The 23445-nt window shown below is 42.5% G+C and overlaps 1 protein-coding gene across 1 annotated transcript in view; it reads right to left on the bottom strand.

Moving 5' to 3' along the window:
• Window positions 1–23445, bottom strand: part of LOC311237737 (inositol hexakisphosphate and diphosphoinositol-pentakisphosphate kinase 2-like) — a 136815-nt gene that overhangs the window by 5618 nt on the left and 107752 nt on the right. Inside the window, 7 exon segments of the mRNA XM_084325712.1 lie at window positions 459–602; window positions 4737–4757; window positions 6269–6331; window positions 9054–9173; window positions 10690–10768; window positions 15294–15467; window positions 15711–15752. Of these exon segments, the coding sequence (XP_084181838.1) occupies window positions 459–602; window positions 4737–4757; window positions 6269–6331; window positions 9054–9173; window positions 10690–10768; window positions 15294–15467; window positions 15711–15752 (643 nt within the window).

Raw genomic sequence — 23445 nt, 5'->3', positions numbered from 1 at the left:
TTTCGTGCATGCATGATGAAACATAATACCGATAATCTAGCGTTGATTTCAGGATGATTCGATAATCAGGTGAGAAATGGCAACGTGTTTAGTGGATTTCACTAAAGGGCTGTTTGACGGAGTTCCCTGGGATTACACAGGATCACTCTACAACTATACTCATATTCACCACGGTATAAAACGGAAATGTATTGATGAAAAAAGAATCAGTTTTTTGCATGTTGACCGGAAGAAACCCGGACAATCGACGGCGTTATTAGATCCATAGCTATAATATAAAATATAGGTTTAGCTCTACAAACAAGGTGAGCGTTTTTGGCATTTTATTGCTTTATTGGATAGACAGAGAGAAAGGATGGGAGAAGATATGGGAAGGAGACATTCGGCAAATGTCGCCGGGTCCGGGAGTTGAACCCGGGACGGCCGCGTTACACTGAAGTGCGTTAAGTGATACACACCCGGAGAGGAAGCTGAGATGTCCAACATGGACTCATGGGACTTGGCGATGGAAGCCAGGAAGTCATCCACTTGCTTCCACGAGAGTGAGTTGTGCAGGGTCTCCAGGGGGCATATGGACGGAACCATGGAGTATAACTCAAAACCTGGGGGGGGGGGGGGGGAGACAGCTCGCAGTGATAAGCTACAGAACACTTCCGACAGGAGGTTAGTCTGAACATGACAGTCACAGTGGCACATTTATGTAAACAATCGGGCACGGCTGGGTTCAACTTGACCACGTACTGTACTTGCAACTGGTGTAAGTCTCTACCACTGGCGCCGGAAATAGGAGATCTTTTGTTCCACTTTCAGGCGAGACTTGGCCTGGCTCAGAGATGCCTGGCACAGTTTAAAAGCTGTTTCCATGGGGAGTTTGGGGTTTCTGTTAGGGTTAGGTTTCCAGGAGTGGGCTGAGCTAGAACCAGGACCTTCATTGGGTGCCAAACTAAACCTGTATAAGCAGATGATCTGGGTTCAGTGTCTGTGTTTCTGTGTGTTGTTTGTCTTTTGCCACTGTGTGGAAAAAAAGAGAAGGAGACCATATATTTTGCTTCAAGTTACACAGTGGTAATTTTATGGTCCATAATTGTATGGTTATGGTTGTTGCTTATTGTTCATCGTTATTGCCTTGGATTTCTCTATTAAAGATTTGATTCACCCCGGACCTCGTTAGATTCAATTAATAAATATTTATTACCGCGTAGAACATTTATTTTCACATTGTGAAAAGGTCTCTCAAAATGGAGCCCAGTTTGTTTTAGAAAAGGTACTTGATGAGAAATGTTGAGATGGTTTTAAAGAAACCTCAAAAATAAGATCAGCACCACGTTGGTGGACAGCTCCTCTTGCCTGCAGTGTGTTTCTACTATGGAGCATCAATGTCATTTTAGTTAAAATAAAAAATTATTGTAGGCACACAATTAACACATTAAGGACCAGCCACGAGTTTATACGGGTTTCGGTGCCATGCGTTGTGGACCAGAGGCACGTATATAGCCGTGGCAAGTTGTTATTGTTTTATTCCATATTAATAACTGTATCAAGATCCCCGATCGACTCTGCAGATCTACCCTCCTCTGTGGAATCGGCAACATGCAATACCGGCCAGATCCTCTTAGGGGCGCCATCGCTCCACTGCAGTATCATTGTGGGCGAATGGATTTTTTTTTTTACCTTCGAATGGAAGATCATATTACCCTGATCCCAAACGAACATCATGCACTGTGTATTACGTTTCGAATCGCAGATTTCACCATGGAATAAGAGGATTTATCATCAACCAATGGACATATCGATCTACCAGATGCCGATCGATAACGGGGAAATGCTGGGGGGTATCCCACGGGCTCACGGTAAGAGCTTCATCACCTAATTTACAGCCGGATCGGACCTTGCTGTGCAACGCAAGCAGTCGATCAGTGAATGGTACTAGTTACACGGACACTGTATTGGTAATCAATAATACTAATCGAGACAAAATCTGCGATAAAGCTTATATTCACAGCGCTATAAAATGACAACCTATTGATGGATTTCTTTTTCTTTAAGCCATTTTGAAGGGACGGTTTATGAACTCAAGTGACAATGAGAATGGACAGATAGCAATACTATAAAGTATAGATATAGTTAAAACAAAACCCACATGTTTGTTTACATTCCCCGGTCCTCTAGCCACTAATTAGACTAAGCCCATCGGTCGTAAATAAATATATTATTGTTAAATACAATGTTGCATGGTCCAACTCCAACTTTCATTAGAGTAAACTTGATTCCCTTCATGTCCCACTATTTAGTTCAATCTGGCGCCAGAGGTCTCTATTAGAGCAAGATTACACTTCTGGGGCTAGATGTTTTGGGAAATTAATATTGAAAAGGGAAATTGCTAAATGTTACCTTTTAGGAGAAGTAATTAAAGGTCTGGTCTGAATTTCCTGATGGGACCAAAATAATCCTCATCCGTTTCTCTTTGAAAAAACCTATAAATAGTTTTTTGTTGTTTTGTTTTGTTGCTTTGTCAAATCAGTACAGACTGAAATCAGTTGCAGGTACTCAACAGGTACGTTGGTCAGGTACTTAACATGTATTTGACAGGTACTCGACAGGTACGTTGGTCAGGTACTCAACATGTATTTGACAGGTACTCAACAGGTACGTTGGTCAGGTACTTAACATGTATTTGACAGGTACTCAACAGGTACGTTGGTCAGGTACTTAACATGTACTTGACAGGTACTCGACAGGTACGTTGGTCAGGTACTTAACATGTATTTGACAGGTACTCAACAGGTACGTTGGTCAGGTACTTAACATGTACTTGACAGGTACTCAACAGGTACGTTGGTCAGGTGGAACCTGCGTCACCGTGAACTTCACTTAACCCTTCATTACCCACAACCAGTGATCATGGACCAAGCATTGGGGGGATGGGTTTACATACAAGTCATGGCACTTCCGGAGTCAAAAGGAATGACGGCAAATAAAGGAAAACGATACTGAACACCAGGTGGAGGTGAACACTGTGGGATGGAAGCCAATGGGTCACCAGCCAGGCCAGGAGAGCAGCGCCAGAACTTACCCCACTTAAAGACTGGCTGTTAATAAAACGGGTCATCAATAATATCACTGAATACTAAAATAAAAGCGAAAATAGGTCTATATAGGTCATACAAGGTATGATTTTGAGTGAAAAGTGGGCCTGTTGCGTTTTAGCATAGTAACAACAAAGTCTAACCCTTTTTTTCTTTTTAGGTTGTATGGCATACTGTGCTGTAGTATAATATACAATATTGTCATTGAGGTGATTCGTTTAATAAATATGCTATATACAGAGTATGGCCAAAACAAAAACAAGACATAATTTTATTTTTTAGAAAAGCATGATGGCACTGTTTTTCCAATTACTGAATCTAAAAACTGTATTTCTGGGAGACTGAAATGGTTCCGGATACCATTTCTACCACTGCTATGAGCAATGTATGAAATTATTTGGTGAATTGAGGAGCAGTGCCCAAATTAATCAAATCACTTTATTTTAAGAAAATGGTTTGTATAGCTATTTTTGAAGATTACAAATGTGAATAATTCTTTTTTTGTTAGTTTCTTTTAGAATACTGTTTTGGAGTCTTAATTTGATAATAATATAGGACAGGCATGTATAAGCATTATGCTTCAGCCTGTACCTTTTCAGTCACTGCCAAATCAAAGATTGTGGAATGATTGTGCATATTGTATTGTGTGTGATGATGGCTGAATAAAACTACTACTACTATATAGCACATGATTACTATGCAACACAAAATGCTTCACAAAGAATACAATTAAAAGGATTCAGGGGGGAAGTGTCATAAGCCGAGACACATGTATATCTGCATATCATCAGCGTAGCTGTGAAGTTGTATTGTATATAGTCTGCTGATTATATCTCCCAGGGGAAGCATGTAGCGACTGACAAGGACAGGACCTAAGGTAGAAGAAACGTTGAGAATAGGGATGCACCGATCCAATATTGATATCGGCCCCGATATGACTAAAATTGCTAGATCGGGTATCGGACACAATTTTAATATATATTATATATATATTTTTGTTATTTAATTTGAATAATAAATAACAATTCAGTACATTTATATCTGTGTTAATTTGTTACAAGTTAGGAAAGTAATGTTTTAAGTCAAGCCTGATGTTGCCTTGCACAAAAGAATGATCCCAGTCTCTTCAACACAGTGAGGCACACAGTTTATTAATTGAACAATGGGTATCGGATCGGTACTCGGTATCGGCCGATACCCAAAGCCCAGGTATCGGTATCGGGACTGAAAAAGTCGGATCGGTGCATGCCTAGTTGAGAACATTACCGTACTCAGAATTGTTATTTTAGTCACCAATATCACCAAACTTGACATCTTAGTATGGACAAACTGAAGCCACAGCGTTTCCTTATTTTGACTGTACACTGCATATAAAGTGCAATATCTTTTTGATTTACTGAAGACTCATCAGGTAGATTTCTCAAAATCAGTCTAAATAGCTTTGCGATATTAAAACAGAGGGTGTTTAGGTACACAGCTCATCTAGAGAGGCCTATTCTGCAGGGTTGGCAGGCAGGGAACAAGGTGAACTGAAGAGGGCGAGTTGCGGACTGGAAGCTACGAGCGATAAAGGAAGTTCAACTACGATAAGAACACCAAACCACGTACAGACAAGATAGAATGGGTCAATTAAACATGATCAACACTTACCACAGAACATACTGGAAAAGACTGACCCATTTAGAAAAGCAGATTCAAAACAAAAAACAAAATCATATCCCAAAATTAACAAACTTTGAAAACGATCAAACTAGATCTAAAATTCTAAAAGGTACTTAAGGATGCCAAGAATTAAAGTATTGTTTTCCAGCACAATGATATAATAATAATTAACTTACTGCAGTGGAGGCCATTATTATAGCATTTTCTCCCATGGTTGCCAATGAATGTCTTGTGTTTCGCATTCTAGCCATTACATTTACATTCTAACATGACCAGTTTGGTGTTGGCAGCCGTCACTCAGGCCTAATCGTGACAATGGGTTCCATGATACTTCTGCACACCCTCAACAATAGTTTCCGACGGAAAACGACAATCTATGAATTGCAATTGGAACGATAAGTCCACAATATATGCAATCATCATTGAAATATTAAAACAAGACTCCATTTTAAAGACATTTCTGCCCATTGTCAACAACAATAAAAAGATAAACGATTTTATCACCAAAATCCAGTGAAATGCAAACCATAGACCACCGCAACACCTCCCGTATTCTGAAATAATGGGAGAGAGAGCGGGGGGAGAAAATGAATGAATGTGGATGAGAGCCTTGACATTAAGTGGTTGCAGCTACGGCTGTAAGGGTGGTGGGACTGGAGACACGATCCAATAGACTTTTATAAACGCCCGAGTCTCATGAACACGGAGAGACCAATCCCAAGTCGAACAGCACTTTCTCGGCCAAGCTATAGTAACTTTTTCGCACCTACTCCGCAGCTACGCATGCGCAGATTGCCCACGGAGTCTCTCTGGATCCAGAGATCTAGGTTTATCAATCTGCACATGCAGAGCTCGGCCCGAGAAAGTGCCGATCGACCTGGGATTGGTCTCAATCCCAAGAGACCTGGAGACTCTAATAAAAGTCTATTAGATCATCATGTCTCCAGCACCCCCACAGCCGTAGCTACAACCACAGAATGTCAAGGCTCTCATCCACATTCATTCATTTTCTCACCCCGCTCTCTCTCCCATGAGCTCAATGTAATGTGGAAGTGCAGTGGTCTATAGTACAGTAAAAATAATGTCACCTTTAAAAATAAAATAATAATAATAATAATAATAATAATAATAATAATAATAATAATAATAATAATAATAATAATAATAATAATAATAATAATAATAATAATAATAATAATAATAATAATAATAATAATAATAATAATAAAAAAGCGGGAGGGGGAGCACCTAAGGAGGCCACTTGGCCAGTATCCCTTCCTGTTCCACGGCGCCTAAACGTGGCACCACTAGCACAGGGAGCGTGTGGGTGAGCTGGAGGAGCACATGGTCACTGAGAGCTGCACGAGCATTCAGCAGCGGTCTCAATGATCATCACGGAGGCATTCCATGTGGCTGGAGGACTAGGAGCAGGGTGATGGGAGGGAGGGAGGGAGGGGTGGGAGGATATAACGCTAGGGGATGAGGCAAGGCTGTATCTTAATTAACAAAAGCAAACATACCATTGGTCGGGTGTCGCGCAAATGAGATAGAAAACCTTTTTACAGCAGAACCACGCGTGACCTCTGAGAAGGAGAAACACAGGTACCTGAGATGTACAGTTAGGCTAACAGAGATAACGAGTTAGGAGAGAGACAAAATAAAACAAGTATTAAGTGGCATGCAGGAAGGAAGGGAGAGGGGGAAGGAGACCGGCGGGGTTTAGTTGGTGAGTTATTTGGCGTAGAGATTCCCACAGCCAGAGCCAGAGCAGAGTGTGTGAAAACCAAACAAAAAATTAGAGATCATAGATCTTCATCATCCTCCACTGCATGAGAAGATTTAGACCCGATATCCTCTCAAATCATAGTGCAAATAGGACAAAGACTGTGGAGAATGTTCAGGACAGAAGGGATGAAAGGAATCCTGGAGTTTTGGGACAATCCGAAAATTGAAATATAATTCGGTACTACGGTGAGCATTTCCAACAACTAAAGGCTTTTCAAATTCAAGGACGATTTCTGTATCTTTAAAGACTTCATCATCAACTACAACTCCTACAATCAATCAACCATGAGGTTATGAACCGATGTGAATAGAGAAGAAATCAAGCGGGCAAACTGTGGCGCCGACTGAATGGTCATTAAAACGGGGGAGGTGCACATGAAGATGGCATGTTGGTGATCTGACAGGACATACTGTCCTAAAGAGACAGTTTACACATGAAGATGGCATGTTGGTGATCTGACAGGACATACTGTCCTAAAGAGACAGTTTACACATGAAGATGGCATGTTGGTGATCTGACAGGACATACTGTCCTAAAGAGACAGTTTAGCGAGTTGAAAGTCAAGAATTATTATTGTCTTTTCACGACATTGAAGTATGCATGCTACCTTGCTAGCTAGCTAACGGCTATGGTCACAGCACACCTGTGGAGGTTTAGGACTAATCAGCTTTACTAGTGGAATGATAACACTGGAACTGCATTAGCCCTTGCGTGGCTTTGGAGATGGTGTTCGTTTGGACAGTTTACGCACCCGGCTTACCGGTGCAGCTACAGCTAATTCAGGTCGAACCTTTTTAATACGTATGTCTGTTAACTTTGTTCTGTACTGATGACCTGATAGAGGCTTGTAGCCCAAAACATTATTCTTTACATCTTTTATCATTGTTCCAGTATGCACTAGTCAGCAAATAAAGGCTTTTTATCTGGTTAACAAGAAGAGTGACTTGGACTTCAGTTTTATTCCTACATGTTGGGAATGTTTAACCCCGTACACAAGGCTGTCTTCAATGCCAAGTTGTTGCGTCGAGAGTTTAGCAAAATTGACTTTTTGAGCAACAAGACATGTGATCAGCCGTCATGTCACGACAACTGTGTGAACATGAAAGCTAAATTTTGTTTCGTTGCACGATTTGTAATTTACCGCGAGAGCAGCACGCAGGCTAAAACACTATTTACCTTTTCTTAATTACATAAACAAATGTTTTTGGCTACAATATAATAGATCTAAACTTCTGTTTGAAGCATTTGCATTAAAACTCGTGTCACTGAGCAGGAACATTAAATACAATCTGCAATAACAGAATTAATGTTAAAATCAGAACTCAATGAAATATGAAATGTGTCAATTTATAGTGAATTTATTATTAGTAATAAATTAAAGGATAATGCCTGTGTAATTAAATTGTCAACATAGCCTACGAAAAGACCAAGACCCACAATGCATTTATTCTACTCTCAATACTCTTCCTACTAGTCTTCTGCCCTCAACACTCTACCTACTAGTCTTCTGCCCTCAACACTCTACCTACTAGTCTTCTGCCCTCAACACTTTACCTACTAGTCTTCTGCCCTCAACACTCTACCTACTAGTCTTCTGCCCTCAACACTTTACCTACTAGTCTTCTAGCGTTGGCTAGATTAACCAGACTATCTAGCGTTGGCTAGATTACCCAGACTATCTGGCGTTTGGCTAGATTAACCAGACTATCTAGCGTTGGCTAGATTAACCAGACTATCTAGCGTTGGCTAGATTAACCAGACTATCTTGGTGTTTGGCTAGATTAACCAGACTATCTTGGCGTTGGCTAGATTAACCAGACTATCTTTGCGTTGGCTAGATTAACCAGACTATCTGGCGTTGGCTAGATTAACCAGACTATCTAGCGTTTGGCTAGATTAACCAGACTATCTAGCGTTTGGCTAGATTAACCAGACTATCTCTAGCGTTTGGCTAGATTAACCAGACTATCTAGCGTTTGGCTAGATTAACCAGACTATCTCTAGCGTTTGGCTAGATTAACCAGACTATCTAGCATTGGCTAGATTACCCAGACTTGTAAATAGGTTTTGGTCTTTTCGTAGCCTATGTTGACACTGACCATATCCTTGAATTCTAACAAGAAATAAATACTAAATAAATAAATGTAATAATAAATAATAGATAATTACTAAAGTCAATTGTACTGTACTTGTGCTGTATAATGATGACAATACATTTTAATCTAATCTATAAACAGATTGATTTCTTGGCGACCACGCACACTAACAATCTAACACCACAACATCCATAATGTGGTCTACATGAGAATGGCCTTAAATGAAAAATGAAATGGTTCACAAAAGGGGGGGGGGTTACAGGGCAGTCGTGGGGCCAAGCAATACGCTGATATATTTCCTATTGAAATACACAGAGGAAATTCCAGGATTCCTTGACAATATGACAAAAAAAGGAGGGTTCATCTTTTTTTTTGTTTTCTTACCCCCCCCAAAAAAAGATGTGTGTGCGTGTTTGCACATACCATCTAAGAAGCCAGAGGAGGTCAGCTTTTTACGGTGCGCGCGAGCATAATCTTGTAGGTTAGGCGCACTGGAAGAGCCACCGAGCACCATGGTGCTAAACAGACCGGCGCAGTGCGACCCTGAAGAGTTAGAGAAGAGGACACACAGCAGACCTCGTGGAGCGAGCCCGACAGCACCATGCAGCATGCATGTCTAGCAGATTCTTGCCACAGAAGACTAGCAGTGCCGTCTCGTTCAAGAGCCTTCTCACAATGACAGTAATGTCACTTGGCAATGAGGGGGTTTTACGGCCACCAGGGGGCAGGAGAGGTACTCCTGTTCCCCTCACCTGGTTCCCGAGGGAACACAAGAATGGACGGCGATACCGGATAAATGGAGAGGAGGTTAATTCGGTGTCTCTTTTGCATTTTCCCCTCGAATAAATCAAATGTTTCATCCAGGGATGCAACGACTATCTCGAATATCAATCGAGGCTCAACTTATGACCTTTTCACTACAGTTTATACCTGCGTACCACGCCTAGTGCGTTACTAGCACGTTGGCCGACTACAGAACACAAATAGGGTCCGTTAACAAAGGGATGATATTTGAAAAGGAGTTGAAAACATTACAAACCTAGAAGGACTGCCTGAAAGAGTTGAAATAAAATACAAAGCTACTTCGACTAATAACAAAGGCGGTCGACTAGGACACAAATGGTGGGACAGCCATTTCTAAAATGGTAGCAAAGCGACAAATCCTCGTCCAGTGGCGCCGAGAATTTGCCGTGGCTACGACATTTTAGGTCACAGAAGAAGACATTACCAGCATGTATGAGTAACAGAGTCAGCACCTTATTAGTTGTGTGGCAACAATCTTAACTCTATAGAATGTTTAGAGTTGAAAGGCTCATTCACAGTTGTACTCGCCCAGACAAGCTTCATCAATACATTTAGTATTTGATCATTTAGTGTCAAGATACAGATCGAGAGAGCAGCCTGTGCAAGGAGATCAAACGTCAGGCGTTTCGGTCGACAGAGCAAAGATTTGAAACGCACAGAACACAAATATACAATACAAATATGCATATTCTTCATCTTTTCTTCCCTTTTCTAGGTTAAGCGACTAGAGAGCAGAAAGCATTGTTAATAGGCTATAATCTTTATACACAATGAAATGCAGTCTATACATCTTGTTATATCTCAAGTAGGGATGTTCGATATTGGCTTTTTACCGATATCCGATATACCGATATTGTCCAACTCTTAATTTCCGATACCGATATCAACCGATAGCGATATATGCAGGGTTTCCCCCCCTAAATTTTTTAAATAATTTCAGGTAATTAACATTACATATCTCTTGTCGTGGAATTAACACAACATTATGCATACTTTTCATAATAAATAAAATAAGACTTTGTTCTTACTTGCTTGCCTGGGTAAATAAAGGTTAAATAAATGTATAATTTTTTTTTAAACCAATACCGATAATTTCCGATATTACATTTTAATGCCAATATCGGCCGATAATATCGGACATCCCTAATCTCAAGTCTACATCTCTCTTTATCAAAGTAGAGTATATAAAAAAAAAGTCATTAGAAACATTCCAAATAGAATACACATGGTGTCAGCGTTCTGAACGGATGCTTACCCATGCCGGTGGTGAGCTTGAGTTCAGCGTGGAGTCGTGCGGCGGTTCTCTGCGCGTGGGCGTTGTTCTCGGACAGAACCTACAGCGGGCAGAACCGGAAGAAGGACCGGGAGGAGGACCAGGCGTTAGTTAACCACACGTCTCGCTCATCAGAGACACAGAATAGGACGACCTTTGACCCGGACAAACGTTAATGTTAATAAAAGCGGCCTTTTTTGGAAAACGTTAGCGCGGACGGCAAAAGGAAGGGAAAAGAAAAAGGAGAAGAAATGGATCATGCAGCAGCAGCATCGCCCGTCATTCACGGCCACATGGGAGTCCATTCCAGAGGGGGGGGGGGGGGGGGCGGTCGACACGCAACCACAAGAGAGACGGATGCAGGGTGAGGGAGCGATGGAGGACGAAGACGTGGTCTGCGGGGGGGAACCAGGTTTCCACAATCACCACTGTCACCAAATTAACACATTTAGACTTGTGCCAAAACAATAAAATGGGAGTAAAAACTTCATTTTTCAGTTGGTTAATTTCCCCCCTTCGTGCACAGATAAGAAGCCCCAGACAGACAGCACATGAGGATCCTCTGAGGTGGAGAGGAGAGAGAGGTGCGTGGGAATCCTGGTCTGGGTGGTGGTGGTGGTGGTGGTGAGAGGTGGATGTCGGATGGCTGAAACGGCATGGGATGGAGCCCACTCTCACACCTCGCAGGAGCTTACCTGAAGGGCCAAGACACCCCCCCGGCCGCGTCTCTACAATTCGTAGCCGCATTTCTGCAGACCCCTCTCTGATTGGTTGAGGCCATTTCTGCAGACCCCTCTCTGATTGGCCGAGCGCGCGCATGCGCATGAGCCGCGACAAGCTCCTCTAGCCAGGAGTCGAAACTCCGTTAAGCTCCAGAGAGAGAGGCTGAAAAAACCCACAGTTGTTGCCCGACGGATGGGAGCCGAATCCCGGATCCGAGTTTTCTGATGAATAGCCCCAAAACATGGAGGTCGCGAACACAATTTATACGCATGGAAGTATTGATTACGCCATAACGAATCATTAAAAAAATATACCGTTAACTGGAATATGTTGTGTGTGCCTTTACACATATGATGGATAGGATTATGTAATTGGTTTGTCATTAAAAACCAATAATAATCGCTCGCGGCTTCGCTGACCAGAGCTCTCTCAGATTCAAAGTTTTAATTGCAGCCTGCAGCCAATGTGTAACTAGACAGTTACAATATAACATTTATATTAATTAAGAGAAAGAGTCTGGTGGTCAATTGCTACGAAATGTGTCTTACTAATAATAACTAATTCCTTGGTCAATAGAAGTCTCTGTGATACTTTCTGAATATGATTTGGGAACATCAAATGGGCAGGCCGCGAAATAACAACATTACAATGTACAGTTTCTGACAGCTGGCTGTGTTGTGAAATGTGCATAACGTTATGAATAAACCGCGAAGTCACGCGAAATAACGTTATAAGCGAATCTGGTAGTACATTTCCAATCAGAGAGGGGCTTCGCTCAACCAATCAGAGAGGGGTCTGCAGAAATGCAGCTACGAATTGTAGAGACGCCCCCTGGCCCTGCCTCTCAGGCCTCCCCTGGCCCTGCTTCTCAAGCCTCCCCTGCCTCTCCCCCTGGCCCTGCTTCTCAAGCCTCCCCCTGGCTCTACCTCTCCCCCCTGGCCCTGCTTCTCAAGCCTCCCCTGCCTCTCCCCCTGGCCCTGCTTCTCAAGCCTCCCCCTGGCTCTACCTCTCCCCCCTGGCCCTGCCTCCCCCTGGCTCTGCCTCTCCCCCCTGGCCCTGCTTCTCAAGCCTCCCCCTGGCTCTACCTCTCCCCCCTGGCCCTGCCTCCCCCTGGCTCTACCTCTCCCCCCTGGCTCTACCTCTCCCCCCTGGCCCTGCCTCCCCCTGGCTCTGCCTCTCCCCCCTGGCTCTACCTCTCCCCCCTGGCCCTGCCTCCCCCTGGCTCTACCTCTCCCCCCTGGCCCTGCCTCCCCCTGGCTCTACCTCTCCCCCCTGGCCCTGCCTCCCCCTGGCTCTGCCTCTCCCCCCTGGCCCTGCCTCCCCCTGGCTCTACCTCTCCCCCCTGGCCCTGCCTCCCCCTGGCTCTACCTCTCCCCCCTGGCCCTGCCTCCCCCTGGCTCTGCCTCTCCCCCCTGGCCCTGCCTCCCCCTGGCTCTGCCTCTCCCCCCTGGCCCTGCCTCCCCCTGGCTCTGCCTCTCCCCCCTGGCCCTGCCTCTCAGGCCTCCCCTGGCCCTGCCTCTCAGGCCTCCCCTGGCTCTGCCTCTCCCCCCTGGCCCTGCCTCTCAGGCCTCCCCTGGCCCTGCCTCCCCCCTGGCCCTGCCTCTCAGGCCTCCCCTGGCCCTGCCTCTCAGGCCTCCCCTGGCTCTACCTCTCCCCCCTGGCCCTTCCTCCCCCCCTGGCCCTGCTTCTCAAGCCTCCCCTGGCTCTACCTCTCCCCCCTGGCCCTGCCTCCCCCTGGCTCTGCCTCTCCCCCCTGGCCCTGCCTCCCCCTGGCTCTGCCTCTCCCCCTGGCCCTGCCTCTCAGGCCTCCCCTGGCCCTGCCTCCCCCCCTGGCCCTGCTTCTCAAGCCTCCCCTGGCTCTGCCTCTCCCCCCTGGCCCTGCCTCCCCCCCTGGCCCTGCCTCTCTAGCCTCCCCTCAGTGACTGCTGCACAGCCAACTGGGCTCTAACATAGGAAACCCCAGTTACAGTGCAGCATTTGAGAGACATTTTCAAAATAAAAGTACCATAGACGCCCCTGTACTAGAATAATAGGATCTGCTGTATAGTGTGTTTGGCTTACAAATGTGGATTTCATTTAAAAGTAGCCGAGGTGAAATTATAATATAATATATAATATATGTTCTTTAAACCGTAGCAGTATCTTTAGTAATAATCATGAACATTGCAGTAGATGCTGGGAGGATTTATTTACTTTAAGTTATAATCAGATGAGGTGTTATAATAAGATATGGTAGGTGTTATTATCAGATAATGTAAGGTGTTATTATCAGATAAGGTAAGGTGTTACCTTAGAATTTATAACTTAATTTTTACAAAGTGAATCCTGAGAATAAAGCTCTGCTAATTTAGATGTGTCATTTTTTGGGGGTCCAATGCAAAATGTAGTTTGGGGGCCCCTATTTTGTGAAACTATTCCAAACCCTTAAGAAAACGCCCACTTGCGGTCATAAGCAGTAGCCTATATATATACAGTATATTGCGTGAATAAAAAGAAAAAAAAATAATGATGTCATTTTAGGTGGCTTCGTGGGCCCTATGCAACCGCATAGTCCGCATATGACAAGAAACAGGCCTGCCCAGGAAATACGAATGATACAAATGCCAAATTCAAACAGCAAACAAAACCTGAGCAAGTCACAAAGGACAGCTAATCTTTGTAATTTCAGCAGATGAATATAAAGACAGACCTCTACATGTCAAACATTGTGCGAATGGGACGGATATGGACCGGTTCTACTATGACTTTGAGCTGTGAAATAAAAAGCTATAACGACAACAATTATATAAATTTTTACTGATCATTCACTCACATTTTCTAAAGGGTGGAGTTCAATTGACAACCTTTTGTGGTCAGTTGACTTAATGACCAATGGACTGCTCTCAAAACCCTCTTTTTACTTGATCCTCCAAGCAACAGATGTGATTGGAAGATCAAGAAAAGAGGGCAGGTTAATTGTATGATATTGTATGGTTATGTGAGCTGGAGGCTGTAGCAGTTATTTCTAAAACAGCCATAGCTTAAGAGTCCTTGAGTATTAAGTTAGCCTGGTAAAAATATTGAAAGGGTATAAAAAAAAATAAAAAATAAAAAGGGAAAAATGGTGAAAAAAAACAATGTACCGGTAAGTCAATGAACAAACACACTGAAATGTACACAAACCTTCAGATGCATGAACCCAGGGAGAGAGCCCGGGACTAGAGTGCCGACCATGACTGTTGTCAAGTCAGATCTCGTTGAAACTTAAATTAGTGGATCTGGGTGGCAGTTAATATGGTAATTACCATAGTTACCATTGTACGTGTTGTGTTAACAAACGTATACTTAGGGTGTACTTAGGGTGAAAACTAAAAAGTTAATATTAATGCTATGTTAGAAAATCCTGTCTTGGGGAGATCAATGCATGAATGATCAAAAACTAAGCCAAATTATTTTGGCAAACTTACAAATTAAAATTGAAAAAAAAAATACAAAAAAGAAAGAAAATATAAAGAAGAAAAAAAGAATATATATATATATATTTTTCTTCTTCTTATATTATATATATATATACCGGTATATATATATATATATATATATATATATATATATATATATATATATATATATATATATATATATATATATATATATATGAAGATGCAGCAACATAGCGTGTGTGTATGTGAGTGAACGCCGGTAAAAGGAAACAGCATCTTTACATTAATCTGCTGATTAGGTGTCCTTGGCGACCGCTCTCTGTAATGCTCTCAGGTGTGCATATACAAATATTTTTATAAAAATAAGCGCAGTCAACTGTTGTTTTTTCTCGTTTGGTTTTTGGGTGTGTGAATGTGAATGTAAATGAAAAAGGGTGTAACAACCTGTTGCCAGGAGCCAAAAATACTGGACGTGAAAGCCAGGGATTTGGGGGAGACAGGGGAGGAAGTTATTTGGTCCCCTGATCTACGTCTGCGACGCCCAGTACCGACACCACAGGTGTAATGAAGCCAGGTACCAATTGACTCAGGGCTAGACACACTCAGGGGGCTCTCTTCCTGGAGGTGAGAGAGGGGGCAGAAACAACACAGTCATGCAACATTACAGAAAGAAATAACACTTTCAGGCCTATGTATGTTTCAAGATTCAAGAGGTTTATGTATGTAGCTATGTAGCCACATGAATGTGTGTATGTGTCCAGTCAATCCCATTAACATTCACAAGTACACCTTAGGTTTATTTATTATTTTGGAGAGGGAGAAGGGGTATTCGGGGGATATAGGAATGTATGGTGGTCATACTTTGCCAGCTGAGGTCTTGATTAAGTCTGGCTGCAATTGGGACTAAAAAGAAAAGGAAAAGAAAAAAATAAATCAATTTTTTCCCAGTGTTAAAGGTGCTATACACTAGAGCACCAGCATGTCATTTATCCAATCAGGTGCGTTCTACTTGGGGAAATGGGACGTAGGGAGAGGATACATGCACGCAACATACATTTTGGACCAGCCAAAAAGGTGTTAAACAGGGTTCCCACAGACATTGCAAAATTAAATTCAAGGACTTTCAAGTACTTTCCTAAGCACTATTTTTCATTTTAAAAGGGCATTTAAAAGGATACACTTCACTTTTAAATGCAGGTTTTTATAAAATAAAAAAAATTTAACAATTTCCGACAATTAGGGGAAACATTTTTATTTCTTGATTCAGATTTTTTTTATCATGGATGAACACAACTTTCAATACGAATGGTTGTTTTGAATTTCAAGGACTTTTTAAGCACCTTGTTAAAAATGGGCTGATTTCAAGGAATTCCAGGCCTTGACTTTTTGTTTGTCAGAAATCAAGCACTAAGCACTAAGCACTTCAAGGACCTTGTGCGAACCCAGTTTAAATTATAAATTGATTAATCAATAGATAGTTTTTTTGGGGGGGAAGCAATACTTTTATTCTGCACCTTTGTAAAAGCTCTGTGGATGTGTTGTTTAAAAAATATTAAAAAAGGAAAGATTACTCGAAATAATCTATAGCACCTTCATGCGTCATGACTAGGGGTGTAACGGTACACGGAAGCCACGGTTCGGTACGCACCTCTGTTTTGGGGTCACGGTTCGGTACGATTTCGGTACACAGGAAAACAATATTTATGATTATTATATATTTATAATAATTATTATAATAATTATTATTATATATAATAATTTTTTATTAAGTTATACTTAGTTCCACCTAGGCTTGCTGCGGTAGTCAGTCAGTGATAACGGTGTCATTCTGTGTTCAGGAATCCACTTGAGTAAATTAATTACCTACTGCCCCCACCCCCCACTGTTGTATAGTTTCACTTTCACTTCTAGAGTAGATTTTACTTCACATGACGCAGAGAAAGACTAGAGAAGAGATGCCATGTTACACAACAATGAGAGGATTTATCACTATTTTGGATTTAAACACCGTAGCAGCTCGACTGGAGATTTGATTTGATTTTATTTTATTAGGGATCCCCATTAGCTGGTGCGATAGCAACCAGCTAGTCTTCCTGGGGTCCACACACAAGAGGAGCTCAAAGAACCAGTCCAGATCAGCAAAAGTATGTTTCCGTGTTTTTTTTTCTCGGATCAGCTGGAAAGTAGCGCAGAAGAAAGTTGGTGTGTGTGTGTGTCTTTCCATTGGTTAACATTATTACGCGAACAAGAAAACGATGAACATTTTCAGCCTATTGTATATGCTGTGTTACAAACATACTGTATCATTCATGGTTGGTATTGTTTCAGTGACACCTGTAGGTAAGGGGAGGAGAGGAGGGGAGGGGAGGGGAGAAACAGCCGAGTGCAGAGGTCGGCTTGTTCATGCCTTTACAAGCTTCAACGTTTTATTCATCATCTAAATGTGGCAATACAAGCTTGATATGCAACGTTAAATGAATGACCTTCTGTGTTAAGACTGTTAGTAAGCCAGTGTAAAGTAAAGATATTGAGCATAGATTTGTCAAAGGTTCACCTGGTGGTATGTATGAGACGTATTCTTCGTATGGCTGCACGTACCGCACAGTGAGCCACTTACCGTAAATTCGCGGGACGAATACACGTACCGTTCCACCCCTAGTCATGACGTTCTGCTTTTGGCAATATTTGGTTGGTTATGTAATAAGACAATCGATATGCAACATTTTCAAAGTAAATGTAGCCTTATAGCAAACGGCTCGTGTACATTATTCCAGTATAACAAAGAAGACTCAGCCGAGGTAAACCCAAAGCTGTGAACCGACACAGGTAGAAAGACACGTTAATGAACCCTTTCACTACCACACTACAGACGATTAACCGTCTGTAGTGAAAGGGGTAACCGTCTGTAGTGTGGTAGTGAAAGGGTTAACAGTCTGTAGTGTGGTAATGAAAGGTTAACCTTCTGTAGTGTGGTAGTGAAAGGGTTAACCGTCTGTAGTGTGGTAGTGAAAGGGTTAACCATCTGTGGTGTGGTAGTGAAAGGGTTAACCGTCTGTAGTGTTGGTAGTGAAAGTTAACCTTCTGCATTGTCGCAGTGAAAGGGTTAACCATTTGGTAGTGTGGTAGTGAAAGGGTTAAACCCGTGGTCCACGGTACCAGAGAGACGGTTTGAAACCGACCGTGACGTCACTGACATCTGAGGAGGCGAAACACAGTTAGAAAGATGTCTTGCATTCTAGTGTACATGCGACGTGAGGGTGTGACTTCCTGTTTAGTGTATTACTGATGTATGAGGATGGACATTAGAGAATAGGATACATGTTGATTTAGTGTATTACTCATGTATGAGGATTAGGGATGGGTACCGAACCGAATTAAGAGCACCGACCGAATCACGTCGGTACTACCAAGTACCGATTCACGTGAGATCCGCCGGTGCCACATTTCGGTACTGTAAATATTTTTTTTTTAAATAAATAAAATATTTTATTTATTATTATTATATATATTTTTTTGTCCGATAACGTCAACGTTTCGTTAAACGCGAAACGAAACCTATGAAGTGTGCCGCACGTTCACGTCAACGCGCACAATACACGCTTAGCTAGGATTTGACTTGATTCAACAACAAAGCAGTCGGGGCGATGGCAAGCCAAAAACGGCCGCAAGTGTTGTTACACTTTACAAAGCTAGATGCAGACAACGCTCGCTGTAATATTATATACAGTATATATTAACAAATAGTTATTATAATAAGAATGATAATAAATTATTTTAAGTTTAGATATATATATACCGGTATATATATTTTTACAACTGAGGTAGGTAGATTACATTTTTAGAGACAAAAGTACAGAAAAAAGGTACCGTTGGGTACCGGTATCGATTCACAGGTACCGGTACCGGTATCGGTTCAAATGTGAAAGGTACACAACCCTAATGAGGATGGACATTAGAGAATAGGATACATGTTGATTTGGCAAAATATTCAGTGCGCCAATAAATAAAAGAAAAATAATAATTAGACATTTCTTTGAACAAAATAATTGTATGTGCAGTCAAGTGAAACAGGCAATAAACAACATTTTATGCAATCTTTTATTAACATGGCCATTTAAATATCGTTCAAATGGCATTCGTAACCGCATATACCTTATGCCAGATAATAATTTAACCAAATCTGGATAATACATTAACGATTAAGCAAATCAAACTTTCTTCACATCAAACCTGCACATTTTTCAATAGCTATAACATTGTAAAGAGAATGAATGAATTCTTAAGAGACGGTGAAACTGGGAAGGAGGTGGAGGTGTAGCTCAAAGCGTAGGTATAGTACTTACCTCCAGCAGCATCTACTCAAAGCAGTGAGCGACAAGCAGCACTATTCACTATTAAACAGGAACTAAAACTACTGCTCCACACAGACGAGCACAAACATTAGGGCTGCTCGATTATGGCAAAAATCATAATCACGAGTATTAAAAGCGATTATTCCTCGATTCATTTTTTTTTGTGATCCACTTTTTCTCCTCTTTTTTTATTTTTCTCCCATCCCAATTACCCGCTGTGCCAATTCTCCCCTCCCCTGTCTTGAACGTTGCTCGCATATGCCCCCCACTGGTCGGTCGTAGGGAGGATAGAAGCCTTGCATCACATGTCCCTTCCGATACACGAGGAGGCAGCCTGTCACATCTTTTCACCTGCCAGCGCGGACTCTCAGTGGCGAGGTGTAACATGTGGGAGGCTCACAATACCCCCGCCATTTCCTGTCTCTGCTGTGCAGGCGCCCCAACCGACCTGTAGGAGTCGCTGTCCACAACGTCCAGATTACCACCCATCGACTTCCACCCGCTACCTCTGCCAATTGAGTTAGTATGACGGCCGGCCGAAGCCGGAGGCAACGCCGACAGCCGGAGTCGAACCCGGTGTCTCTTGCGTTGGTGACGAGCGCAATGTCCACTGCGCCACCCAGCCGCCCCTTTATTCATCGATTCATATGACTGAATTTTTTTTTTTACTTTTCTTTTCGACTAAAGGCTGCCTTTCTGTTACCAAAGACGTTTAAAAATAAGTGGAGAAACGCGCTGTGACTCCCTCCTCCCCGTGACTCCCTCCTCCCCGTCAATAAGAGCCGTTTGGACTTGAGGGGGAGGGGTGGAGTGCACCACAGTGAAGGAAGGGGGCGCTGCGCTTACAACTAAATGAGAGAGCCACATGGCATGTGGCACAATAATTGTTTTATCTCGATTATTTTAGTTTTCATAATCGCGGGAAGCCAAAATCGTAATTGAAATTGAAACTCGATTAATCGCCCAGCCCTAGGAAACATACCTGATTGATTGATTGACGAGTCAAGCCACAGTCACTCTACGCTTCAACTGGAAACGGTGACTGAGACCATGAAGATACATAGTTTCTCCAGCATTACACGCCATGACATGTTGGCTGTGTTTATAACTACACAGATAGTTCTACATCATTTAAATTATTTAAATGTTTATATTGTATCTTTATGGTTGTGGTCCTGAGGGGACCTTTCATCAGACAAATAATTTCTAGGCATCTAACTATGCGAGGCTTAATGTGCCTTCATAAACCGTAATTATCTGTAATTAAAACCTGGTACAATATACCCATCATTACCAAAAAAATTAAAAATTAAAAAGCAGTTTTCTTAAATAATTGAAAACAGCGGGGCATATATTTTCGACAGGCTTTTAATTCCCTTCGCACAAAAGAGTGGAAAATGTATTTATTTAAACCAGTGTGAATATTACCAGTGTAAAAATAAAAATTGCGAATCATTCACTAATGAGTAGCATTCTCACTTTAGAGCCAATCTGAGGGAGGGAAGGAGGGAGGGAGGGAGGGAGGGAGGGAGGGAGGGAGGGAGGGAAAGAAAGAAAGAAAGAAAGAAAGAAAGAAAGAAAGAAAGAAAGAAAGAAAGAAAGAAAGAAAGAAAGAAAGAAAGAAAGAAAGAAAGAAAGAAAGAAAGCTCAGCTGGAGCATCACTTGGTATTTGCTGCCTCGACCATGACATGAACATTCTTTCTGACGCTATTTACCTTAGCGGCCTTATTGCAGCAAAGACATGGCCGGGGGTTAAAGGGGAACTATCTTATAAATGGCCTTTTTGAGTGTTTAGCATTGTTTCCTAGCTATGTGAACTTATATTAATATGATCCATGTCTCAAAATTCTCATATTGGCGCATTCTTCCAATTCTCCTCTCACAATATTCACCCTCACTGAACTGAGTCGTTTGAAAATGTGCCTATATGTGATGTCATATAGTCACTGCTGCATGTTAATGTTCAGGTGAACACGACGGTGCTCAGTGGTTTAGGAGCCCAGGCTCAAAACAGCTCGAGATCTTGAGGTAGAAAAATGCTGTTTTTGAGGACTTGATTAGAAATACAAAACAATGAATAAAAAAAATATATATATTACAGAGGTGTTCCATAGACTCACAGGAATTGTGTAAAAGTGCCCAAATAGTGAAAGAAATAGTAAAATAGTTCCCCTTTAAGGTTAGCATTGGCTTAGCATAGGAATCCAGCACCCACAGGCCCTCCAGCACCCACAGGCCCTGCAGCACCCACAGGCCCTGCAGCACCCACAGGCCCTCCAGCACCCACAGGCCCTGCAGCACCCACAGGCCCTCCAGCACCCACAGCTTTAGTGGTGGTGGATGCTAGCCGATCGTTAGCTTTAGTGGCGGTGGATGCTAGCAGATCGTTAGCTTTAGTGGTGGTGGATGCTAGCTGATCGTTAGCTTTAGTGGTGGTGGATGCTAGCTGATCGTTAGCTTTAGTGGTGGTGGATGCTAGCTGATCGTTAGCTTTAGTGGCGGTGGATGCTAGCCGATCGTTAGCTTTAGTGGCGGTGGATGCTAGCTGATTGTTAGCTTTAGTGGTGGTGGATGCTAGCCGATCGTTAGCTTTAGTGGTGGTGGATGCTAGCAGATCGTTAGCTTTAGTGGTGGTGGATGCTAGCAGATCGTTAGCTTTAGTGGTGGTGGATGCTAGCCGATCGTTAGCTTTAGTGGTGGTGGATGCTAGCCGATCGTTAGCACTAACGAGCGCGTATCCATTCATAGTCCAGTTTATCCTTTGCGTCTTTAGCAGCGAAACATATGGGGGTGGCTTTAGTGGCCTAGTTATGCAGTGGATTGGTGGCACCGCTGAAAGCAGCCTAGTCCCCAAACATTACCGCAAGAGTGATGCGCTAACAAGCTGGGGCGCTGTAGTGCATGCATCAAGTACCGCAGAGTGTTGGACATATGTGACCAGGTATGGACTTCAGGGTCATGTTGAGGGATCTTCATTTTTTTTTTTTTTACATATTGTGAAAGTACAGATTCATACCTTAAAAATAAGCCATCACTTGAAAATTTTGGTGGGATATTTTTCAAGCTACATCCTATGAATCATGGAGATATCAGTAAACGCATTCAGAGATGAATGGTCTTCGAACTTGTGGAGAGGTTCACACCTGTGATTTAATCAACTACAACCTTACCCAGAATGCATTGTATTCCATGGCCCCCCTCTCTCTGGGGACATTAACACCTTGCATCAGGCTCTTTTGTTATGGCAATGACTCTGTCTTGTGGCAAGTTGTTGTGGCAGTTGAAGTATTTGCCTTGTAAGTCTAAAAGCTAAATTACTAAATGTAAATGTATTATAAGGAAAGGTTAACCTTCTGTAGTGTGGTAGTGAAAGGGTTAACCGTCTGTAGTGTGGTAGTGAAAGGTTTGTTGGAAGCCTCACATAAGCCATGTAATGTTGGGGGTCAAGGTATTGGCTGAAGGAAAGGCTACATCAATAAGCATTTAAATGTTTAGATTTAAAGGTTAACCTTCTGTAGTGTGGCAGTGAAAGGGTTAACCTTCTGTAGCTGTGAGAGAATTGTTGAATAGATACACAAATGTTCTAGAATGTTTGATTATGACATTATACTGTGACATCACAAATGTTTTCGGGCATTCATAACATTATTTTCTATGATGAATTGAAAATGGGGGATCCTGATGTAAACAAGATGAAAGTCTTTCTCTGGTCTGCATCCCCTTAACAATTGTGTGTATTGAGCTGTACTGTATTGTACCCATTCTGCAATCTGTTAATAAAGTTTTCAATCAATCAATCAAGTGAACCTTCTGTAGTGTGGCAGTGAAAGGGTTAACCTTCTGTAGTGTGGTAGTGAAAGGTTTCTGCCACTCTTCACAAGCAAAGAGACTTTCCATTCCGTGAAAACCCGCCCTACTCTGCTCTGATTCGCAGACTGTGGGTGGGGGGGAGAAACGCTGAATGTGATTGGATCAGAGTAGCCAGACAGACAGGCAGAGCAGCCAGCCGGACAGTGGAGCACTGAGAGAGAGGAAACGGCGGAGGATCGCGTTAATACAATTTTGTTTATCTGGCTTATTGCTGTGGATTCAAGCCAAGTTGCAATAATACAGTACAGCTCAATACACACAATTGTTAAGGGGATGCAGACCCAGAAAGACGTTTGTCTTGTCATCAAATGAATTGCCAGCGCGCGTTCGTCTACAACAACAACCAACGCGTCCTATAATAATAATAATAACT

This window comes from Notolepis coatsorum (assembly GCF_963971535.1).
Source record: "Notolepis coatsorum genome assembly, chromosome: 12".
Classification (NCBI taxonomy): Eukaryota; Metazoa; Chordata; class Actinopteri; order Aulopiformes; family Paralepididae; genus Notolepis; species Notolepis coatsorum.
Note: the sequence above shows the minus strand (reverse complement) of the source record. Positions and strands in the feature narration are given on the sequence as shown.